This window comes from Sarcophilus harrisii, chromosome 4 (assembly GCF_902635505.1).
Source record: "Sarcophilus harrisii chromosome 4, mSarHar1.11, whole genome shotgun sequence".
Taxonomy (NCBI): Eukaryota; Metazoa; Chordata; class Mammalia; order Dasyuromorphia; family Dasyuridae; genus Sarcophilus; species Sarcophilus harrisii.
Window position 1 is genome coordinate 6,690,947 of NC_045429.1, and position 22,434 is coordinate 6,713,380.

At 52.1% G+C, this 22,434-nt stretch overlaps 1 protein-coding gene across 4 annotated transcripts in view; it reads left to right on the forward strand.

Moving 5' to 3' along the window:
* The first annotated feature begins 2,378 nt into the window (after positions 1 to 2,378).
* PTGER3 (prostaglandin E receptor 3) overlaps positions 2,379 to 22,434 on the forward strand; it is a 66,367-nt gene continuing 46,311 nt past the window's right edge. For all 4 annotated transcript variants that reach the window (XR_004234228.1, XR_004234229.1, XM_031968876.1 and 1 more), the window contains exon 1: positions 2,379 to 3,356. Coding sequence is in view for 2 of the 4 variants with exons in the window: in XM_031968876.1 (XP_031824736.1) it covers positions 2,448 to 3,356 (909 nt within the window). In the remaining 2 variants the exon portion in view is untranslated. The remainder of the gene's footprint in view (positions 3,357 to 22,434) is intronic.

Here is a 22,434-nt window from a genome sequence, read left to right on the forward strand (position 1 = left end):
GGAACTATGCCCAAAAAGTTATCAAACTGTGCATACCCTTTGATCCAGCAGTGTCTCTACTGGGCTTATACCCCAAGGAGATACTAAAGAAGGGAAAGGGACCTGTATGTGCCAAAATGTTTGTGGCCGCCCTCTTTGTAGTGGCCAGAAACTGGAAAATGAGTGATGCCCATCAATTGGAGAATGGTTGGGTAAATTGTGGTATATGAATGTTATGGAATATTATTGTTCTGTAAGAAATGACCAACAGGACGAAGACAGAGAGGATTGGCGAGACTGACAGGAACTGATGCTGAGCGAAAAAACCAGAACCAGGAGATCATTATATACGTCAACAACGATACTGTATGAGGATGGATTCTGATGGAAGTGGATTTCTTTGACAAAGAGAAGATCTAACTCAGTTCCAATTGATCAATGATGGACAGAAGCAGCTACACCCAGAGAAGGAACACTGGGAAATGAATGTAAACTGTTTGCATGTTTGTTTTTCCTCCCGGGTTATTTCTACCTTCTGAATCCAATTCTCCCTGAGCAACAGAGAACTGTTTGCTTCTGCACACATTGATTGTTTCTAGGATATACTGTAACCTATTTAACATGTATAGGACTGCTCGCCATCTGGGGGAGGGGGTGGAGGGAGGGAGGGGTAAAGTCGGAACAGAAGTGAGTGCAAGGGATAATGTTGTAAAAAATTACCCTGGCAGGGGCTCTGTCAATAAAAAGTTATTTCAAAAAAAATGACTTTGGCTATAGTATGAATAAAAATTAACAGATTTGAAGATGAAGAATAAAATAAGCAGAACCAAGAAATAAATTTAAACATAAATAACAACATTGTAAAAATCAATAAATAATTATTTTTTTTATTAAACAAAAAAAATGAAGGCTTGGAGAGACCTGTGAAACCTGCTTGCCTCAGTTTCCTCTTTTGTAAAATGGGGATAATAACAGCATTTCCTTTACCTTTTAAGTTGTAAGGATAAAGTCAGGTGACGTAGTAAAGCTCTTTGCAAACCTTCCAGGGCCAGATGCGCATCAGCGATTATAATCCCTCCATAATGTAAAATGAAATCGGGGAGAGACCCCCAGGGGAGCTGTCCTTCCTGCTCTCAATCTAAGATCTTCCGCTGAGCTTTCTCCTCTATAATGCCAGGAATTAACTGAAAGTGAAGCTGCTTCCTCCATGGCTTCCCCACCCAAGGAGGCCTCCCACCCGACTCTCCCTCCCTGATCAGATTTGGAGCATCGATTCCAAGGAGCTAACGTTCTGGACGGATGTTTTAGGCCGCAAAGGTTCCAAGTTCCCCTCGTTTTTTACCATCTTAAGGAAAAGGCAATAGGAGAGGATCTCAGTTCAATTCTCTCCTTACACACTGGGTGGGATGTGGGGCAAGTCTCAGGCCCTCAGTTTCCCCAGTTGTCAGTAATCAGGTGGCTGAGGGCATAGAGGTTTGGACTTGGAGTCAGGAGCACCTGATTTCAGACCTTAGATACTAGCTTGTGTGAAAACGTGAAAGCTCTGTTTGCCTCAGTTTCCTCATCTGTAAAATGGAGAGAACGGCATTTACCTTTTAAGGGCGTGAGGATGAGTGCCAGCTATTATTATTATTATTATCCGTCGCCAGCAGCAGGAGGCCGGACCCCAGGCTCCTATGCCAGAACAGAAGGAAGGGCTGCCTCCTCTTCCTCGCCCCGCAGGCTCCTCCCGCGCCGATTCCCGCCCCCCCCCCCTTTCCCCGCAGACACAGCGGCTGGTTCCAGGACTTCCCTTCCCCACTTGCGCCAGAACCTCCCCTCCATTCCTTCCTGGAGGGACCGGGGCGTGTCCCCCCATTTCAGTCGGGGCTCGCGAGGCCGCCCCGTGCCAGCCAGTGCCGGGCGCCACCTCCCAGGCGCTTCCTCTCCCTCCACCTTCCCGGGAGCTGCGGCTCGCGGCATCTCCAGGCGGAGGCAGCAGCCGCGGGAGGAGCAGGGGCCGGGGGGCGAGTGGAGGCTCGCCAGCGCCCCTCCTTCCCCGGCTCAGACCAGCACCGGTGCCCGGGGGACGGCACAGAGCGCCCCGACAGGGAGCAGGGGGAGGAGGGGGAGCTGGGCTGGGGCCGGGGGGGCTCCCGGGCCGGGGGAGTCCTCGGGGAATCCTCGGCCCCCGGCTGCCCAGCGGGGCGCGGAGTCCGCGGGGCCGCCCCCTCCCTGCGCCCCGGGGCGCCCCGCCCCCTCAGCCTTATAGAGAGGCGGGGGCCGGACTCGGGCTTCTCGGCGGGGCTCGACCGAGCGGCCAGTGTGGCTGCGGCGGCGGCGGCGGCGGCGGCGGCTCCGGCGGCTCCGGCGGCTCCGGACACCATGGCCGGCAGCACAGCCCGAGAGGCGGCCGCCCCCGGCCTCCCGCTGCGGCGCGTCCCCGGACGGCTGGCCTGGCTGCGGCTGCCGCTGCCCGCCAAGGCGACATGAAGGAGGCGGCGGGCGGCACGGCCCCCCCCGGGGGGGCCCCTTTCTGCAGCCGCCTGAACCACTCGTACCCCGGCCTGTGGGGCTCCGAGCCGGGCGCGCCGCCGGGGGGCAACGGCACGGGCCGGGGGGCGGCCGAGGAGGAGTGCGGCTCCGTGTCCGTGGCCTACCCGCTGGCCATGATGATCACGGGCCTCGTGGGCAACGCGCTGGCCATGCTGCTCGTGTCCCGCAGCTACCGGCGCAAGGAGAGCAGGCGCAAGAAGTCCTTCCTGCTGTGCATCGGCGGGCTGGCGCTCACCGACCTCGTGGGCCAGCTGCTCACCAGCCCCGTGGTCATCGCCGTCTACCTGTCCAAGCGGCCCTGGCAGCAGCTCGACCCGTCGGGCCGCCTGTGCGCCTTCTTCGGCCTCAGCATGACCATGTTCGGCCTGTGCCCCCTGTTCATCGCCAGCGCCATGGCCGTGGAGCGGGCCCTGGCCATCCGCGCGCCGCACTGGTACGCCAGCCACATGAAGACGCGGGCCACGCGCGGCGTGCTGCTGGCCGGCTGGCTGGCCGGCCTCGCCTTCGCGCTGCTGCCCGTGGCCGGCGTGGGCCACTACACCGTGCAGTGGCCCGGGACCTGGTGCTTCATCAGCACGGGCGAGCGCGGCGCCAACGGCACGGCCTCCGCGCACCGCCGGGGCAACCTCTTCTTCGCCTCCACCTTCGCCTTCCTGGGGCTGAGCGCGCTGGCCGTCACCTTCGTCTGCAACCTGGCCACCATCAAGGCGCTGGTGGCCCGCTGCCGGGCCAAGGCCACGGCCGCGCAGGCGGGCGCGCGCTGGGGCCGCATCACCACCGAGACCGTCATCCAGCTCATGGGAATCATGTGCGTCCTGTCCGCCTGCTGGTCCCCCCTCTTGGTAGGTCCGGGGCTGGGGAGGGGGAGGCGGGGCCGGGGGCGCACCGGCGCCTGCGGGGAGAACGCACGGGGACCGGGAGGGAGGGAGCCTGGCAAAGGGGTGGGGAGGGAGGGACGGTGCCCGTGAAGAATTAACGGAGAGGGAGCGATCGAGGACGGGGGTCTCATCCCCCTCCCTCTTCCTGGTGAGGGGAGTACGGGAATAGTAGTTGTGCGAGTGTGTGTGTGTGTGTGTGTGTGCGCGCGCGCGAGTGTGTGTGTGTGTGTGTGTGCGCGCGCGAGTGTGTGTGTGTGTGTGTGCGCGTGCGCGAGTGTGTGTGTGTGTGTGTGTGCCGGGGAGAGGGTACCTATGAAGAATTAACAAGGAGGGAGGGATTGAGGGCGAATTCTCATCCCCCTCTTCTTGGCGAGGGGAGCACGGGATCATCACTTGTTGCTTAATGCTGTTCGCGCACGTGTGTGTGTGTGTGTGTGTGTGTGTGTGTGTGTGTGTTTGTGTGTGTGTAGGGGATGGTGCCCATGAAGAATTAACGGGAAGGAAGTGGAGGACGGGAGTCTCATCCCCTCCTCCTAGTTAGCGGAGTACAGGAATATTAGTTGTGCGTGTGAGTGTGTGTGTGTGTGTGTGTGTGTAGGCGAGGGTACCCATGAAGAATTAACGGAGAGGCAGAGATCGAGGACAAGGGTCTCATCCCCCTCTTCCTGGTGAGAGGAGTACAGGAATATTCGTTGTGCGAGGGTGTGCGTATGAGTGTGTGTGTGTGTGTGTGTGTGTGTGTGTGTGTTTGTGTGCGCGCGCGCCCCTTACCCCACTGGCAGCCCCCTCTGTCTCGGCCTCCGAGGCATTCTCACAACCTAAGACACTGGGCTTCTAATTCGCCTCGTAAGAACCAGCAAAGCTCATACAGGACCCACTTTCGGGCCGGGGAAGGGACGCGGGGGCCAGACCCCAGACCCAGCCCCTCTCATTTTACACGGGAGGAGCTTTGAGGGCCAGGCGGCAGAGGGAGGCTCGGAGCCCGGGCGGGCAGAGGGAGGCTCGGAGCCCGGGCGGGCAGAGGGAGGCCCGGCGGTCCCCCTGGCCGCGCTCTCTCTTCGCGTGTTGGCTGCCCCGGGCAGCCGCGGCGGCCGTGAGCGTCCTCCACTAGTGACCACCCAGTCCCGGGGCTTTCATTCCCCACCGGAAACTCGGCTCTGAGTAGGATTAGCGGGCGGCTGGCAGGGCAGGAGTCGCAGCCGGGACTCTGGCTCTCGGGCCAGTTCTCCGACATTCTCTCCCAGCGCCACCCACTCATCCGAACTCGGGCAGTCACACGCGGGCGCCTCCCGCTCCCGGCCCGTCCCCCCCTGCCCAGGAGCGCCCCACACTTGCCGGGGCCTCCTTGCTTGGGACGCTCCGCTCCCCTTCCCTTCCCTCGGAGCGCTGTCAGACGGGGCCGGACCCGAGCAGTCCCGGGGGGCGGCGGCCAGGCCGGGGGAGGCATCTGCTTGGCCGGGGCCGGGGGGGGGGGGGGGGAAGGAGCGCCCCCCCCCAGAGCCCAACGCCGGCCCCCAACCTACTCAAGCTCCTGCTGCTGCTGCTTCCCCCCATTTCCTTTCCTTATTAATTAGAAATTCACCAACATCCGTCTCCACGGGACCCCAAAGAGGCTTGTATTTAAGGCCGGATTCGCACGATTTCTCTTTTACACGGGTGCTTTTTTCCAAGTGGTTCTCGGTGTGTGTCTCAGTCCTCGCTTGTCGCGTCTAAAAGCGTAACTTAGCAAAGGGAAGTCCGCGGGCCAGCGGGTGCGAGTGGTGGAACAAGCGCCCGGCGCAGGGAATGCCCGCCGCCTTCCCAGCCAGCAACCCCCCCCCCCCCCCCCCCCCCCCCCCCGCCCCCCCCCCCGCGGCTGCTCCCAAAGGCTTCCCCGCTTCGTGTGGTCCAAAGGCAAGCCGAGTTCCGGCAGGAGGGCGCGGTGGGGAGGCCCTGACGCGGGGGCAAGGCCCTTCGTCTCTCTCAGCCTCAATTTCCCCTTCTTTAAAATCAAGAGCGGAGCGCCCGCAATCGTCCCCCTCAAAGGGGATGGGAAGACTGAGTCAGGGACTGGGCAGGGACTGGCCGATTGTCAGTTGGTTGTATCTTCACCGTTAGTGCCCATGTGACCTTGGACAAGTCACTTAGACTTGGATTTCAGTTGCTCCTGAGGTTGTCAGAGAATCTCTAAACTCCAATAGGAAAAAAAAAACCAACCACGCTTTTCTTTTTACTAGTCCTGATTGCTTTACTAATACTTTCCTATTTGATACTTCATTTCCTTCAGTCACACTTAAAACACACACACACACACACACACACACACACACATCTGAGAAATGGGTAGCATCAGATTGCCGGAGATCCTGGAAATTAAAAAGCTTTCCCGGCTCCTGCCCCAGGTGCTGCGTATGGCGCCTCCCAGCTGACGAGCTCAGCCCCCGGCTGCCAGGACTGGGCACTTTAAAGCACCGGCACGACCAGGAACAACCTGCGGCTTAACCAAAACTGCCAATAGTTCGAAGCGTCCTCGCTGCGGCCGGAGAAAGCGCAGAGACCTGGCGGGCGGCGAGGGCCGGGTTGGGCCAAGTCCTGGGGCCGCCGCAGCTCTCCCTGCCTCCTCCTCCGGCCGGGGAAAGGGGCTCCAGGGGGGCTGTCCTGGCCCCGGCATCCTCTGCGGCATCTAGGAACTCCTGATTCCCGAAGCGGGCGGGGCCGCTTCCTTTCCGTTTGGGGGCTCCCCGGCGCGCAGCAGGGGGGCCGTTCCCAGCAGAAATGCCTCCTCCTCGGCAATGACTCCAGATGTATTTGGGGAGCCCACGGAGGCTGGGGCGGCCCGCACCCCTCTGCCCTCACCCCGCCCTTTTCTCGGAGAGCTCCAGACACAACTGAGCCCCACAGCAACAAGCCCGGGGGGATCTCGGCCGTTTAGAGAGCGAAGGAGGGAGGGAGAGGCGCGCTCCCGGGCTTGGGAGTCCCAGGCTATCCTGGAGCCCGGAGGGGGCTGGGAAATCTGCTTCAGCAAGTTGGGCTCCAGGGTCTGCCCCAGGAAAAGGAGGAGGCGCTAATTCAGCTCATCCCACACTCCGGGTCTAGTTTGTTTCATTCTGGATCGTGGGGGTACTTCAGCCCCTTCCAGCCCAGCGTCAGGAGAAAGAAGACGAGCAGCTGGTCGCAGTGGGAACTGGGGGTTCTTCCGATCCTGGCCCAGGGTGTTCAGCAAGAAATCGGAGCCTAGAGCTGTCGGGGGAGGTGTGAGGACTCGGCCACTGTGGGAGGAACATGACGGGCGACTAGGCTGTCCCGGCGCTGGCCTGTGTCCTTCCAGGGGAGCCTCAAACCCAGCGCTCTGATCGCGAGCGTTTCTATGCACTGTCAACAGCGGGATGTGGGAAAGACCTGAGCGATCATCTCGGCAGAGGATCCAGGGTAGCGTTAACGCCGGAAGGGCCTGAGTGGTCTCGCAACGGACAGACGAGGCCTAGAGCATCTATGGAGCCTTTCAGTCACACGGGGAGGAGGGGGCCGAAAAAAGGGGACGCCAAAGCCATGGCTTTCCCACCGCCTCCAGCCTCCTCGGGATTTCCCGGGGCCGCACCTGGAGGCCCGGAAAGGGACTTTGTCCCCTAGGCAGGAAGGGGCAGTGAACACTGGGATCGGACTCCCTGCCTCCCCCCAGGGCTCCCCACCAGCCTCAGCTGCTGCTCTTCTCGGGCCTGGCAACAGGCCTTACATTTGAAAATCAGTGAAACCAAGGGACAGCTTTGAACTCGAAAATGAGGGAACCAGGAAGAAGGAGAGAAAGAGAAAGAGAAGGGAAAGAGGAGGAGGAGGCGGTGAAGGAGAGAGACACCCAGAGACAGAGACAGAGAGAAAGGAAGAGGCAGAGAGATGCAAAGAGATAGAAACAGAGAGGGAGGCAGAAAGGCAGAGAGACACAGACAGATAGAGAAAGAAAGAGATAGAGAAACGGAGAGAGAGGCAGAGAGAGAGACAGAAGCAGAAAGAGGTGCAAACAAAGAGGCAGAAAGAGACACACAGAGAGGCAGAAAAATAGAAGCGGAAAGAGGCAGAGAGACACAGAAAGACAGATAGAGAAAGGCAGAGAGAAACAGAGGCAGAAAGAGAGACAGAGAGATATAGAGGAAGAAAGAGGCAGAGAAACACAAAGAGGCAGAGAGACACAGAGACAGAGTGATAGAGAGAGGCAGAAAGAAGCAGAGAGACAGAGAGATAGAGAAAGGAAGAGAGACAGAGACAGAGGCAGAGACACACACCTTTCCCATCTGCATAGGACGGTCTCCTGTATAAAGGGGGATGGAGTTTGGACAAAGGGAATGACAAAGGGCTTCCTTTCAGCGAGGTTTATAGGGAGGTGAGAAGCGTTCACTGGAACATCCCCAAGTGAAATCTTGAGTTATAATAGTCAAATGGGAGGAAGTTCACATTCACACCAAGCCTTCTCACTCTACTCAGAGGAAATTTTCTTTAAGTTTTGTTTGTTTTTCTTTTCTTCTCTCCCTCTCTCTCTCTCCCTTGCTCCTTCCTTCCTTCCTTCCTTCCTTCCTTCCTTCCTTCCTTCCTTCCTTCCTTCCTTCCTTCCTTCCTTCCTTCCTTTCTTCCTTTTTTTCTTTCTTTCCTTCCTTCCTTCCTTTTTTCCTTCCTTCCTTCCATTCTCTCTTTCTTCCCAACCTAAAGGTGACATACCACCTCTCAATTTCCTGGCTTCTGATTGAGCAGAAGCTGAGTGTTTGATTAGCTGAGACCCAGATTGGTCACTACATTCATCGGAGATGGGAAGGTCCTCAGTGTCACATTTGGTTGTTTGCATTACTGAAGTCACCAGTATATTCTTCTCTTGTTCCCATCCCACCGTTCCTCGGACTCCCTTACCTGCCATTTTGCAGTGCATTAGTGATCTGTCCTATTCATACCCCACTTTTTGCTGGTCACTCTCCAGGGAATGGCTAACTGCTTCAGGTTTTGTTTCTCTGAAAACGTTTTATTCCTGGGGTCACAGATCTAGCAAGAAGAGACCTCAGAGGCTTATCAGTCCAAGTGTCCCTTTGGGGAATGTCTGGCCTCAGAAATTCAGGGCTTTGCCCCAGCTTATGAACCTAGGAAGGATCAGGTGAGAAGGAAATGGGCTTTAAGTCAAAAATCTCTGACCAAAGCCAGTAGCCTTTCCTCTGCTTCCTGCTCCACATCCTCCATGTCTTTATTTACGAGGCAATTATTTCAGATTATTTCCCACTTCCTCCTTCTATCTCCTCCCCTTCCCCACCTGGTTAAAATCTCCCTTAGATAATTAAGACAACGCTACTCCCCAAGGCAAAGGAGTCGGTCATCACCAGCAGTCTGGAGATGGGTCTGGCAGCTGCTGGCCCATCCTGCCCCCCTTAGCTGAGGAGGATGAGACGCGCTCCGCTCTCTGCTCTCTGGCCCAACATCGCTTTTGAAAATTATTCTTCTCCTACTTGTTCTCTGTTCTCACAGACTTGAAAGTGGAAGATAAAGCTAAGTAAATATTAATGAGAATTAAAACTGTGGACTGAAATAGCTCAGATAACCCTTAGTTCTCTTTCCTCTCCTTTGCTTTGCTTTTTGGGAGGGGAGGAGGTAAAGGAGAGAAAGAGAAAGGCTGCCCCATAAAGTGATAATATGAATATTTGGGATGGACAGGAAAAGGGAATAGTCCATGTGTGCCCTAAATCAACCCATATTTTCAGAGTTAGCCGAGTTTGATCTGCTTTGTTTTTAAAGTGGGGGTCACCCAGCGAGAGCCATTGGGAGCCTTAATGCCCAAGAAAGAGAACATTTCTCTGCCTGAGACAGAGACCCCCCAGTTCCAGGTCTGAGGTCACATCCCAATCTTGGTATTGGTTTCCAAAGCACTTTGCACCATTACTTTGCCCTCTCCCTGGGGGGTTGGCTCCTTGTACACATGGGGTAGACAGAGGCTCTTCAGATTTGAGCTTGAGAAGCTCAGCTCCTGTCCCACTGCCCACCAAACGTTGTCGACCCTAAAGCTCTGCTCAGCCTGGCCCACGTGCCCCAGTGGGACCCCCGGGCTCCGGGTACCCAGGCCCCTCCAGAGCCTAGAAATTATTGTTGATTCCATTTTCCTGTAAATTATCTTTGCCTGCCAAAGGCCTCCTAAGTGGCTGGCAGGGTACCTTTGCGCAAGAGATCACGTTTCACAATAGCACGGCCGGAGCCCTATTGCAGGGGTAGTGACCTCTCCCGGCTGGGAACTGGGGTCTGCCATGAGAAAATAATCCCCCCTCTGGGGTAGCTCTAGTAGTAGTTCTGTCCTTGCAAAAACAGTGGCTGCTCAGACAGATGTGTCTCTGGCCCTGAGTGAACTCCCATCCAGTAACTGCCTTGTCTACAATGGCAGCCGGGAGCTTGGGAAGACCAAAGGGCCCGGTCAGTTAGTGCCCTCCGCCAGGCTGAGGTCAGAGGTGGCCGCCACGCCTGGGGGAATTATGGTGGCTCTCCCCGTCAGCCTCCAGCCCTCCTGCTCAAAAACCACCTTCTATTTTTTCCACACCAACTCTGAGGTTATAGAGAGATTTGTCCCCCTTTCCCAACTCTTCTTCCATTAGAATGGCGGCTTTTAAGGGCAGGAGCTGATTTCTTTTTGTCTTGTTCCCCCAGTACCTGGCACATAGCTGGTATAGGTAGGTAAGCGGGTGTGGGCAGAGCCCAGGAAACCTTGAGTGCAGACCCTGGCCCTTAGTGGCATTGTTGCTCTTGGTGGGGGTCTTTCTCAATTGGGTCACATCTTGACTTGAATATGAATGCTCAAATTAATTAATCAATGGGATTTAAGTAAGCTGGGCAGAGTCATCAATCTCACTCTCCTCTCATTAGGAGTCCCCTGCCAAGGCAAAAGCCAAGAAGACCAGTGATAGTGATGGCCTGGGGCGCACCGGGTCATTTAATCTCTGTTTGCCTCAGTTTCCTCATCTGTAAAATAATAATAGCACCTACCTCCTGGGGTTGTTGTGAAGAGCAAATGAGATAATCTTTGTGAAACATTTAGCACATAGTAGGTGCTATGTAAGCATTGGCTCTCATTATTATTTTAATGTTGTTGTTGTTGTCGTCATTTCTGAGACTTCAGATCAAGGCTGGATGTCCAGGTCAGCCCTCCTGTAGAGGGACTTCACTTTGGGCCAGGAGTTAGAGCAGATCGGTCCAGTCAAGGCCCTTCCAAGTTTCAGGGTCACAAGTTTAGAGCTGGAAGGAGCTTTTGAGGTCACTAAGTCCACTGTATAGACCCTGGAGGTCAAATGACTCATTCAGTGTCACATCATGTCCCATATTCAAAGTCGGTCCTGTGTGACTCCCCATCCAGTCAGCTGTCCACTCTAAAGTCCTGTGATTATCCGGAAAGTGGGGATTATCAGGCACCAGACAAAACCTGAGAGAATAAGAAGTGCTCTCGAGAAGAGGGCCTGAGGAGTTCAGATAACAGCCATCCGGGCCGGGTTATGGGAGACAGCTGGAGACAGCCAGGAGACCCAGTACAATTCTGTGCCAGAACCCGGGAAAACCTGAATTTGAAGCCCACATCCTACATCTTGCACTTGACTTTTCCTGCTATCAGTTATCTAACCCTGGACAAGTCTTAACTACACTCCCAACCTCAGTTTCCCCACTGGTGAAATGTTAATAATAATAGCACCTCTCTTCTAAGTTTGTTGTGAGGATCAAATAAAATACTACATGTAAAGTGCTTTGCAAACATGTTTTAATTAGTTTAATCATGGCAAGTATTTCCATAATTACTAGCTATTATTGTCATTGTTGCTGTGGGTTATAGGACTTAAAGAATAAATAGGATTTAAGTGGGGGGTGGAGAGGAATGGTGAGATTATTTGGGGGCTCTGTGGGGAGCAAACCTGTTGTGTTCAGTTCATGGGACAAAATGGCTGGCTAGGTCTGGAAGATAAGGTTTCTAAGGGGGGTTCAGGCTGGGTTGTGGTGGGCTTCGGATGCCCAGAGCTGTAGCTTGACCCTGGAGGCAGCAAAGGAAGCATTGAGGGTTCGTAAGCAGGAGAGTGATGTGATGTTGATACTATCTTTGGGATTCAGGCTTATCTAGCTGGAGGAAAGATTGGATACAGGGAGACAGCCCTTGGAAAGGACCACGGGCTTCTCCTGGGATGTCGTGAGATATAACAGGTCTCACTAATGGTGGTCACAGCGCTGGATGGACAAAAGTGGTTAGTTCTTTGTAATATTGCTTCCTAAGATGGCTCAGCTCAGGGTTGCCCCTTACACTGGAGTCTCCTAATCCTCCCCCAATGTTTACATTGCATATATTTGGGGTTTGAGGGGCAGTGTCTGTTTTTGAAAGAGAGCTCGACATGGAGTCCACGAGGACTGGGATCAGGTCCCTGGGCAAGTGAGCAGGTCACTGTCTAAGTGATAAATCGAATAAAAAGTGCTTATCTGCATTGGTGGCTGGAGTTCCCTCTTCTCGGAGTTCTGATGCTACTCCCCATCGCTATATTTTTGTTTTGTTTTGTTTTGTTTTCTGGCTTCTTTTTATATTTTATTTATCTGCTCAAAAATAGTAGCACAAGTTGGCAGGGTTTTTGAGAAGGTACCACAGTCGTTTCTTCCATTTCACAGCCCAATTTAAATCCGTGGATTAAATTAAAGTACAAAGGGAGGAAAAGACTCCCTTGAAAGGAAAATGAAATTTGTTGTTGGCGAAGGAAAATCTTATTTCTTACTCGAGGATGCTTTTTTTAGTCTTTATGGAAATGATGATATCGTATAAACTTCTAGTTAAAGCTAATTGGGGAGCCTTGTTAATAGAATGTCCCAGAGTATGGATTACACATGAACCTCAAATTTACAGCTTTCAAGGGGTCTAGGTGTGAAAGGATGACCCTGGTCTGTGGGACAAATGCCCGGGAGACAGGAAGGAGACCCTGATGGTGGACGGTCATCAGAGAACTGAAAGCTGCAAAGGGCCTCGGGGATGAGCGAGGCCATTTCCCCTTTTTCTAGCTGGATGGTGGAGAGTCCCCAAGGAGTGCCCAAAGGCACCTGGGAAACGAGTGATTGAGAAGGGAACAGGGCCCAGCTTCCTGACTCCAAGTGCAGGGTTTGGGGTTTGAGCTGGTGAGCTGACATCCTCCCATTTAACAGACACGTGCACCCACAGAGATGAGGCAGGATACTGTGGGGGGTTCTGAGAAAGATTGGATGGAAGAAGTCTGGACATGGCGCCTCGGTTCCCTGGGCTGCAGCCTTGGTGATGGGCCGGGCCGGGCTGGGCTTTGGAGTTTGCCTCCCTCTCTCTGAATGGCAGCCGAAGGTAGTTTTCTTCTTTGGGGTGACTTTTGGCAAAAGCAGACCTCAATAGGGAGGCCACCATGACCATCCCTCTGATGCAAAGTAACAGCTGTCGAGTGCACCTCTGGGCAGGGGGAGCTGAGAAGCAGCTATTACATTCTGCCTCTCCCAAGGCTGTGATGGGGGGGGGCATGAGAAAGCCCCCTGCCAGGTCAGCCCTCAGGTCGGGGAGACTGCCCGAGATGACTTGACCCTGAAGAGAGCCCAGCCTCCCCTGGAAGGTGCCCTCCGCTCCTGAAGCTCCACCTTTTGGAGGCAGCTTGGTCCTTGGGAAATGATGCAAGAAGGGGGGACGTCCCTGTGGCCCTCCTTCCTGGGGGAGTTTTCTGGGCTTGTCTGGCCCCACGGGTGTGGGCACAAGAACTCATCCTTCTTGGCGTGGGGGCCCCCTCTTCCTTCCTGGGGCGGGGAGCAGCCCTTGCGGTCACTGGGGCCAGCTAGTAGGGCTCCTTTAGGCGGCCTTTTGCTCAGGGCTCCCCTGTCCAAACTGGTCTCCTAGAATCAGGCCCCCCGTGCTTTGTCAACAATGGGCATCCAATAAAAGTCTGTTGACTTGAAAGTTGAATTGCCACCCAGCGCTGCCCTGAAACGCAATGGGCAGTTTCCTGTCCCTGGAGGGGCTCATACTGAAACTGGAGGACTTCTCTGCCCAAACTGAAAGGCTATTTGTCCATCAGAGCTGGATGGCCACTTGTCTGTCTGAGCCAGATGACCATTTGTCCATCCAAACTGGATGTCTACTTGTCTGTCCGAGCTGGATGACCATCTGTCCTTCCAAGCTGGATGGCCATTGGCCATTTGTCTATGTGAGCCGGATGGCCATTTGTCTGTTGGAGCCGGATGGCCATGTCTATCCGAGCTGGATGGCCACTTGTCTGGGCTGCATGGATCAGGCCTGGGCTTGACCTTGACTGTCATTGTCAAACTCCACTAAATAGAAGCTGCCTGAGGATTCTGGTCCCCTGCACGTTGACTTAGAAAGCCTCCTAGCATTGTTATCTCTGTTCTATTTTATTTTCATCTGTTTTGTTAAACATTTCCCAATGACCTTTGAATAGGGTTCAGGCTGCTCCTGGAGGTGCTGGCTGCCTCTGGGCCGGGTGACCTCTGGTTTCCTTCAGCCCCAGCAGGCTGTGAGCCCCTCCTCCCTCACCTTGCTGATGTGGCTGCTCTGGGGACATCCGAGCATTTGGGGACTGGGTCCTGGGCAGGGGGGAGTCGGATTTCTGGGAAATCACAGAGAACAGGAGGCCAGGAAAGCTGGGGGCCACCAGATGGAAGCAGTCATTAGTATAGGCGGTCACTGCTCTCTGCAGCCAGGCCCGAGGCAGCTTTGGTGGGTTTCTAAACCACTTTGACATTCTCTCTTTCGCTATATGGGGAATGATTCAGAACAAAAGAAGGGACACTGGGGACCGAAGGAAGGGAGCCTGTGGGAAGTCACCGGCCTCACTGGGTCCAGTGGCAGGCACAGATCGGGAGCACAGGAGATGGTCTTGGCTGTGGGGGGGAGGCTGGGGGCCTCATCAGTCTCACCCATGGACAATGGCTGGCTCGAGCCTGGAACCACATCTCCCTTGGTTCTGGGTCTTTGGGATCAGGACCACTCCTTTCCCTGGACACCGTGCTGGACTAAGCCATCTTTCCTGTGACCCAGCCCATCACATCTGTGCTGTACAAAAATCACATTGTCACTTAATCTGGTCTTTTTTCTTTCTTTCTGGGGAGTGATCCAGTCAATCACATCTGTGCTGTACAAAGAATCTGATTTCTTCCTTCCTTCCTTCCTTCCTTCCTTTCTTTGCAATTGGGGTTAAGTGACTTTCTCAGGGTCACACAGCCAGAAGTGTTGTGTCTGAGGTCATATTTGAACTCAGGTCCTCCTGACTTCAGGGCTGGTGCTCTATCCATTGCACCACCTAGATGCCCTTAATCTGGCCCTTCTGACCTGAGAAGAATGAGGTGGATCAACTAGAAGGATCTTGATGTTCTGTCCAAAAAGAGTTTCTGGGAGTGTCTACAGGGTTTCCCAAGAAGGAGTCAGTGATCAACCCCATTCGGAAGGGACTGGGGAGGCCAGGTAGCCTGACCCCCACATAGAGGTCAATGCAGGCATCCCCCTGTGGCATCTCGCCTGGCAGCAGTTTGCCCAGAGCCTCCCCTTCTGGGCTTCTCCCTCCACCCAAAGCAGCACGTTCCCCCCTCCTGCTCTGGGCAGATTTCACTGTTAGGAAGCTTTTGCTCTGTTTGCTTTTAAGGTCTTTAATTGAGCTGTGATCTGCCTCTGTGAGTTGCCTTCTGGGAAACAGGATGCCCTTGGAGTATTTGAAGTCAGTCGTTGTGGCTGGGTCCCCGGAGTTCTGCAGGCCAGACAGGGGTGTTTAGTCTGGAGAAGAGGGACAGGGGGAGGGCTGGCCAGGGGATGCAAGCCCAAGGAGCCACCTTCACATTAGGGATGAGCTTGGGCTCGAGGAAGAGCTTGGGTTCAAGGAAGAGCTTGGGCTCCAGGAGAAAAGGAGACCTTTGGGCTGGGAGTGAGCCTGCCTTCAGCCAAGGGCAACAGAGCTGGGGAGCTGGAACCCAGGACTGGGTCAGGGAGGCACAGATGGCACCCATCCAGCTCTGCAGACCATCCTGTTCTCCTCCTCGTTGGATTGGCCCTTCTTGGGTCTTCCCAAGTTTATTCTTGCACATCTCCCAGCTTCCCCTTCCCCTTGTGGGATCCCCCTGGGATCCCAGCCATAGCCCCAGCAGACGTCTGCTCTGGATGAGGCGTCTCCTACCACTACTGCAGACTGACCCCAGAATATCAAGCTGTTAGTCAGGTAAAGCTTAAAATTGCCTCATGACCTTTGGGATAGCCCGGAGAGTGCACCCGGGTGCCAGGCTATTTCCCAGAATCCTTCTGTTTCCTCTGCAATCTTCTCTGTATAGTGATTTGTCAAATTTAAGAGTTTACAAAAGCACTCGTGTTTCTTGGTCTTTTGAACCCCCACCAAACTATCCTCTTCCCCTGTCCAGTGCCCACCTGACTGTGCCCCTCAGTAGCCCTGATCCCCCTTCCAATGCCCATCTGACTGTGCCCTGTGTAGCCCTGCTCCCCTGGCTGCCTTTTACTTCTCCCATCCCAGGAAAGGTTTGGCTCAGTCACACATTAGCTCCCAGGGGGTAGTAATGAGATCCCAGCAGCCTCCCCGTGTGTGGACCTGTTGCCTTCTGAGCTGACTGGGCCTCCCTGGAGCTCCTGGCTCTTCTCCCTTGGGTTCTGTCTGTTGCCCAGTCCTTAGTCCCATGGCTACTTGGAGGCTCTCTCCGGCCATACCCTGCTGGCCCTCTCCATAGTCCCCTCTTGTTTAAATCCCTGACAGTAGCTTTGCAGGTCACTCCCCAAGTACTTCCAGGCTCCGATTCTGTTTTCCTCCTTCCGCCTTCTTAATGCCCAAACACTGAGGAGAGTGGGACCAGCCTCCAGAAGCCTGGTGGTATCCCCCCGAGGGTTAATCCCTCGGTTTTCTCATCTCTGAAATGGGGACAATAATATTCTCACTACTGCCTTAGAATATTTTGGGGAGAATCAAATGAGATGATACCAGAAAAGCACTGACTATAAAGCCCTGCGTGGAATAAGCGCCAGCAGTTCTCGTGAACACTCTCTCCACCCCATTTATCCAGTTCTCAGGCCCTAACTGTAAGAAGACTTTGGGGAATACAGTCCAGGAGAGATTGTGGGTGGGTCGGGAAGGAAGGTCCTTTAAGTCTCTGTGCATTTCTGTGTTGGTGATCTTAGGAGACTCTAGGGGCCTCCGGTTGGGATAGCAATATTAATAATAACAGTATTTAGATACTGCTCACTCCGAGCCGGGCTCTGTGCTAAGTGGGCTACACATTCATCTCATGTGTTCTTTCTGCTATCCCTGAGGGGCAGGTACTATTATTTTCTCCCTTTTATAGTTTAGAAAATCAAGGCAGACAGAGACTAAGTAACTTACCCAGGGCCACCGGGCTGGATTTGAATTCAGATCTTCCTGGCTCCAGGACACACCATCCAGACCTGTGGAGCTTTGGGGGTAGTTTTACCTAAAACCTCCCCGAGGGGAGGAGGAGGAAGGGTGGGGACTTCCTTTTACAAGCTTCCCACTAAGTCTGTTTGTTCCTTATGCTTCAATGGGAGGCTCCTTCCCTCGCAGCCTTCGGCCTTTCCTTGACAGTTGACATGAGTCCCCGTCCCAGAATGTCCCTGGTGCTGACATCTGTGGAGCACCTCACCTGAAAGGGACCTCAGAATAATAATTCATGAAGTGTTTTAAGCTCCATCGAGCTTCCTTCACAAGCCTTCCAACAAATGGTCATCCTTCCTCCCTCGGAAAAAGCCCGGAATATCCAAAAAGAGCCTCCTCCTTTCTTGGGAGCCCATTCTGCTTTGGGAGGTACCTTGTTAGGAAGCATTTCCTCAGCTCATGTCAATCTGCCCCCTTTCTCCTGGTTCTGGGACCAAATGGAACAGCTTCCAATCCCTCAACCTTGTGATGTCCTTCAGAACCTCAAGCCCACGCTCTCCCAATTCTCCTCCTCCCTGAGCTCCTTGATCACCAGAGCCGGGCCCTATTTACCTTTCTGTTTCCAGCAGAAAAGATCTCGGGCTTCCCTAAAACTGCTCCCAGAAAACAAAATGGCCGAGCCATGTAAGGGTATCCATGTGGCCAACGCCAGTATTGAGTTTTAATAATCGATTGTCTTCAATTTAATTCAATACAACCTTCAGTAAATGCCTGCTGCATACAAGGTCCGCTCTTGGGGATAGAAAGGTAAACTTTGTTTGCTGAAGGAAGGCGCCTCAATCCTCCCAGGCACCCCCTCCTCAAGGGCACTCTGAGGCCTGGGATTCACCCCCTATTTTACCAAGGAAGAAACTGAGGGTCAGCAGAGCAGGCGTCAGTTGTCAAGGTCTGGCCTTCTGAGGCAGGCCTGTGAGTGGTCCAGAGGCAGGGCAGCCACGGAGGAAGCAGGTGCACAGACCGTTGCCCCGGGTTCCATTTATTTATTTTGCTGTCCAGATGAAAAGTAGCAATCTCTCTAAATCAACAGTAGAAGAATCGAGTCTGGCTGAGGCAACAGGAGATAGAGAGGCGGCCCCAGATGTAATTGAGATTTGAGTGTTGACAAAGCTTTCCCACACATGGCGTGGAGCACAGGGACGCCCGCCTCGTTGGATGGGTTTTGCATGACAGCTTAACCTTTCCCCCTCACGATAGGCTGGCCTGTTGATATCTTGGAGCATTTAGGAAATTAATGAGAAACTTCAGCATTTACATTTTCTAATTTAAGTCATCGCTCGCCCCAATCAGTCATTCCTTCTATAAACATTTGCTAATTGTCCAGTAGGTGCAAGGCCCTGGAGGAGATACAAATATTAGTAATACAGCCACATGTCAGGGCCCAGCGACTTCTGGAGTCTGGGAAATTTGAAACCAGTATCACAATTTTGTATTTTTTTCTCATCTTTATCTCCAAATATATTCCTTCCTCCTCTCCTCCCACCAAACTATAACTTATAATGATTTATAGGGGAGGGAAGGAAGGAAAGCAGATAGAAAGAGAGAAGGAAGGAAGGAAAGAAGGAAGGGAGGAAGGAAGGAAAGGAGGATAACAAGGAAGGAAAGGAGGAAGGAAGAAAGGAAGAGAGAGAGGGAGAAAGGGAGGAAAGAAGGAAGGAAGGAAAGAAGAAAAAAAGGAAGAAAAAAAGAGAAACAAAGAAATACAGCAACTGAAGCTGATAGTACATAGGCAGCATTCATCCCCAGGAACTTCAGGGTATGAATTTCCTCTATTAATGGAAATTGCTGTTTCTATAAGATGGGGCCAAATACCTTTATCTGAAGAGAGAGAAAAGAAAGGAGCCATTTCTGTCAGCTGAGAGCCAGCCGGGCTGTATCATGTCCATGCCCTTCCAAAACTAGCACATGCCTGGGAAAGCGAAGCGCCCATTGGGAGCTCAGCGATCCCAACTCCTCATGGTAGATGCATCCGAGAGAAGATAAAGGAGCTGTGATCTCATGTTATATCTTTCCCCCTCTCCCAACAGCCATTTAACATGGGGTGATCATCTCTGGCTTGGATGGCTCTGAGATGGTTGGGAAAGGTTCAGAGAGTCCTTCTGGAGACCATGGGGAGAAAGAGGTTCCAGCTTATGTCATTCTCAACCCCCCTGCCTTGGTTTCCTCTTGAACCATCGGGAATATCGTAGCCGCTATTTACAGTCAACAGTGTGGCAGTTAACTGTAAATAAAGCTGGCAAACTTCATGAAGTTCATGTTTTGTGTTGGAAGAAAACCATAAATATTCATGGGCTGTGTGCAGTCACTGTTCAGCAGTGCTGAAAATCATCGTTTCAGTGCTTCTCTGTGTTTGCTAATAAGATAAAATCTGAAGTTACTTGGGATCACAGAACTGACGGCTTGAGGGGGTTAACGTGATCTCATAATGTCATTTCTCATTTTACAGCTGAGGAAACTGAGGAATAGAGAGGCTGGTGCCTGACTTATCCAGGGTTACTTAGCTAGAATGGGATTGAACCCCAAGTCTTCCTGACTTCGCGTCTAATGTCCTATCCACTCTCCCATACTGCCTCTCGCTGTAAACTTTAGAGGAGTATGGAAATGGGAGTTATTTTTGTTGCTTGGCTGGAGCCTTGTGCATCCGGTCCACACTTTCCCTCACACTTTTCCTCAGACTCCCCTCCCACTTTCCCTCAGACTCCCCTCACACTTTCCCTCCCACTTTCCCTCAGACTCCCCTCCCACTTTCCCTCAGACTCCCCTCACACTTTCCCTCAGGAGTCCCTTCAGAACTGCACTTAGCACTTCACCTGCTGACCCATACCAGGCATCTGAGCTGTTTATTCCTTGCCTAGACAGGAAACCAGAGCAAGGCATTCTTGGCTTAGCTAGAACTCGGGAGGTGGGGCAGAGGGGAGGGAAGAGAGGGTGGGAATATCCTCTTGGATCTTAACATTATCTCTTTCAACAAGTCCAGAAAAACAAGTCTCCTTTCCCAGGCCCCTCCTTGACACCTGAGTCTTAGGGATTGGAAATCCTGATCCCACATATAATAGAGGAGCCTTCTTTGCTCTATGTGTCATGGCTAATCTTACACCAGTCTTGAAGGGAATGTGAAAAGCTCTTCAGAGGGAGGGAAAGCTTCCCTTCCTGAGGAAGCTTTACCATTGTTGCCCTGATAAACCTAAATTAAACAAGTTAAATTTGGGTTTTTATTTCTTTTACATCCAATTGTCTCTCCTCACCTTTCCCACCATTGAACAAGAAGCAAACAAACAAATAAAAATATTGCCATCATATGCGTGGTCCAGCCAGACAAACTCTTATTGGCTGTCAAAAACAAACAACAAAAAAAATTCTCCTTCAGAACAGACCTTTTGTAGACCAACAGAACAGCTCTTTGGAGAGTAGTGGCCATCCAAGGTGTCATTTCAGCTGCCTGAAGGACTTTTCTAAGGCTCAGATAAATGAGCACGAAATCTGCCTTCCCCGCCTTCTCCCCAGGAGGAAATGGACAAGTCTTCCTTTCCCTTTTAGAGACTTCTTCCTCCTTTTCCAGTCTTTCTGCACATTTTCCCCTGCATGCACTCTGCGACTGGGTCATGCTGGATAACTTGCAGTTCTTCACTCAGGGCAGGGCACCTCCGAGCCTTGTGGGAGCCCCCGCCACGTCCAGACGTCTCTGTCACTTCATTCCCACCTGCTGACTACCCCCAGTTGAGTCTCACCTCCACAGGAGGACTTCACCAGGCTGCCTCTCCTTCCCTCTCCACTCCCACATGTCTCTGAACCTGGTTATTTTCAGGGTGTCTCCCCCAGGAGAAGGTGAGCTCCTTGCATTTGCCTTTCCTTGGGCCCTTCTTTAGGAATGAGAGACCAGATTCCATCCCTTCCCATGAATCCAGTTGTTTTATATTGCCCTGGAATAGATGCTTGGCTTCGGAACATGGAGGCCTGGAGACAGGCTCGTTCTTACACTCAAAGTGATAGACAGAGATGAAAAAAAAAAAAAATGTGGCTAAGCCCTGGCCTTGGACTATGGAAAACCTGAATTCAAATTCTGTGTGACCCCAACAAGTCACTTAAGCTCTTCCAGCCTCAGTTTCCTTCTCTGTAAAATGAAGATTAGAATAATAACATCTATATCATAGGGTCATTATGAGGACTAAATGGGATAGCATAAGTAACATAAAAAATTATGATTCCTTCTTAAATTTTTTTCATTGAAAAAAATATATTTTCTCTTTCCCCCTAAAGAAAAAGAAAATCTTTATTCAAATATTCATAGTCAATTCAAACAAATCCCTGCATCGGTCTGATCTCTGGGTGCACCTTAAATCCAGATCTTCTCTGTCACAAGGTGGGCGTCTTCCCCCCCCCCCCCCCCAGTCCTAGAGAACTGTGATCATTGGTTACACTGTTCAGAGTGCTTTAGTCTTTTGTCTTTGTTACTGTGTCCAAGATGCAAAGCAGTGGGTCAGGGTAACCTCTCAGAGGTTTTCTTTATAATTTTCCCACATTTTCCTTCTGTTGCTGTGGTCATTCTTCCCATTTCCATTGTAGATATTGTTTTCTTGACTCTACTTAATTTCCTCTGCTTCAGATTGTATCTTTCCAATCTTCTTCATATTCAGAATATTCATTATTCTTGCAGCCCAGTAATATTCCATTCCAACCGTTGGACATTGAGTAGATATTTCCAATTCTTTGCTATCGCCAGAAATGCTGTATACATATGTTAGTGTTCAAGGGGACTTCCTTCTTATCTACATTATTTTAGTGCTCATGGGGACTTTCTCCTTATCAAGAACTTCCTTGGCTGTCATCTTAGTGCTACCGCTACCGCCTCTGAGTTAAAGGAGATGAGTCTTTTGATCACTTCATCTGGACAATTCCAATTTGTGTTCCACAGTAGTTATAGTGATTCACCAGGAGTATATTTGTGTCACTCTCCATCCCTTCTCCAACACTGACCATTCCCATCTTTTATCATCTTTGCCAGTTTGCAGGCTGTGAGATGAAACTTCAGGGCTATTCCAAATTTATTTTTTTTAATTAGTATTTCTTTTTTCTTTTATTATTTCCTTTGTTTTTCTTTCATTATTAGTGGTTTTGAGTATTCTTTCATACAGCTGTTAATGATTTATAATTTGGAGAATAGTTTGGCCATATCATTTGACCCCCTATCTATCTGGAATTTTTCTTTTAACCTTAAATATTTTTTGATGTACAGTATTTTTTTTAATTACCTTGATTCCGGAATGTATCCCTCCGCATCAATCCATCACTTGTAATAAAGGTTAAATAAGAGACAAGAAATGTCTCATCCAAGTTAAGCAACAACATCCTTTTTTTGTTTGTTTCTGAGTGTCTCTGTACATGTGTATGTGTGCGTGTGTGTGTGTGTGTGTGTGTGTGTGTGTGTACCACCGGTATATTTCCAGTGAAGTTATATGGCTATAAGGCTGAGGATATTATGGTCTCCCAGGAATTGTGAGCATGATACGTCCCATCCCAAAGGGTTAGAAAAAAAATGATGATGTAAATAATGCCATCAGTGGAATATATGCCCAGAGAAAAAGATGGGCCAGTCACATAATAAGCAAGGGAAAACCAGTGCCTCCAATCAT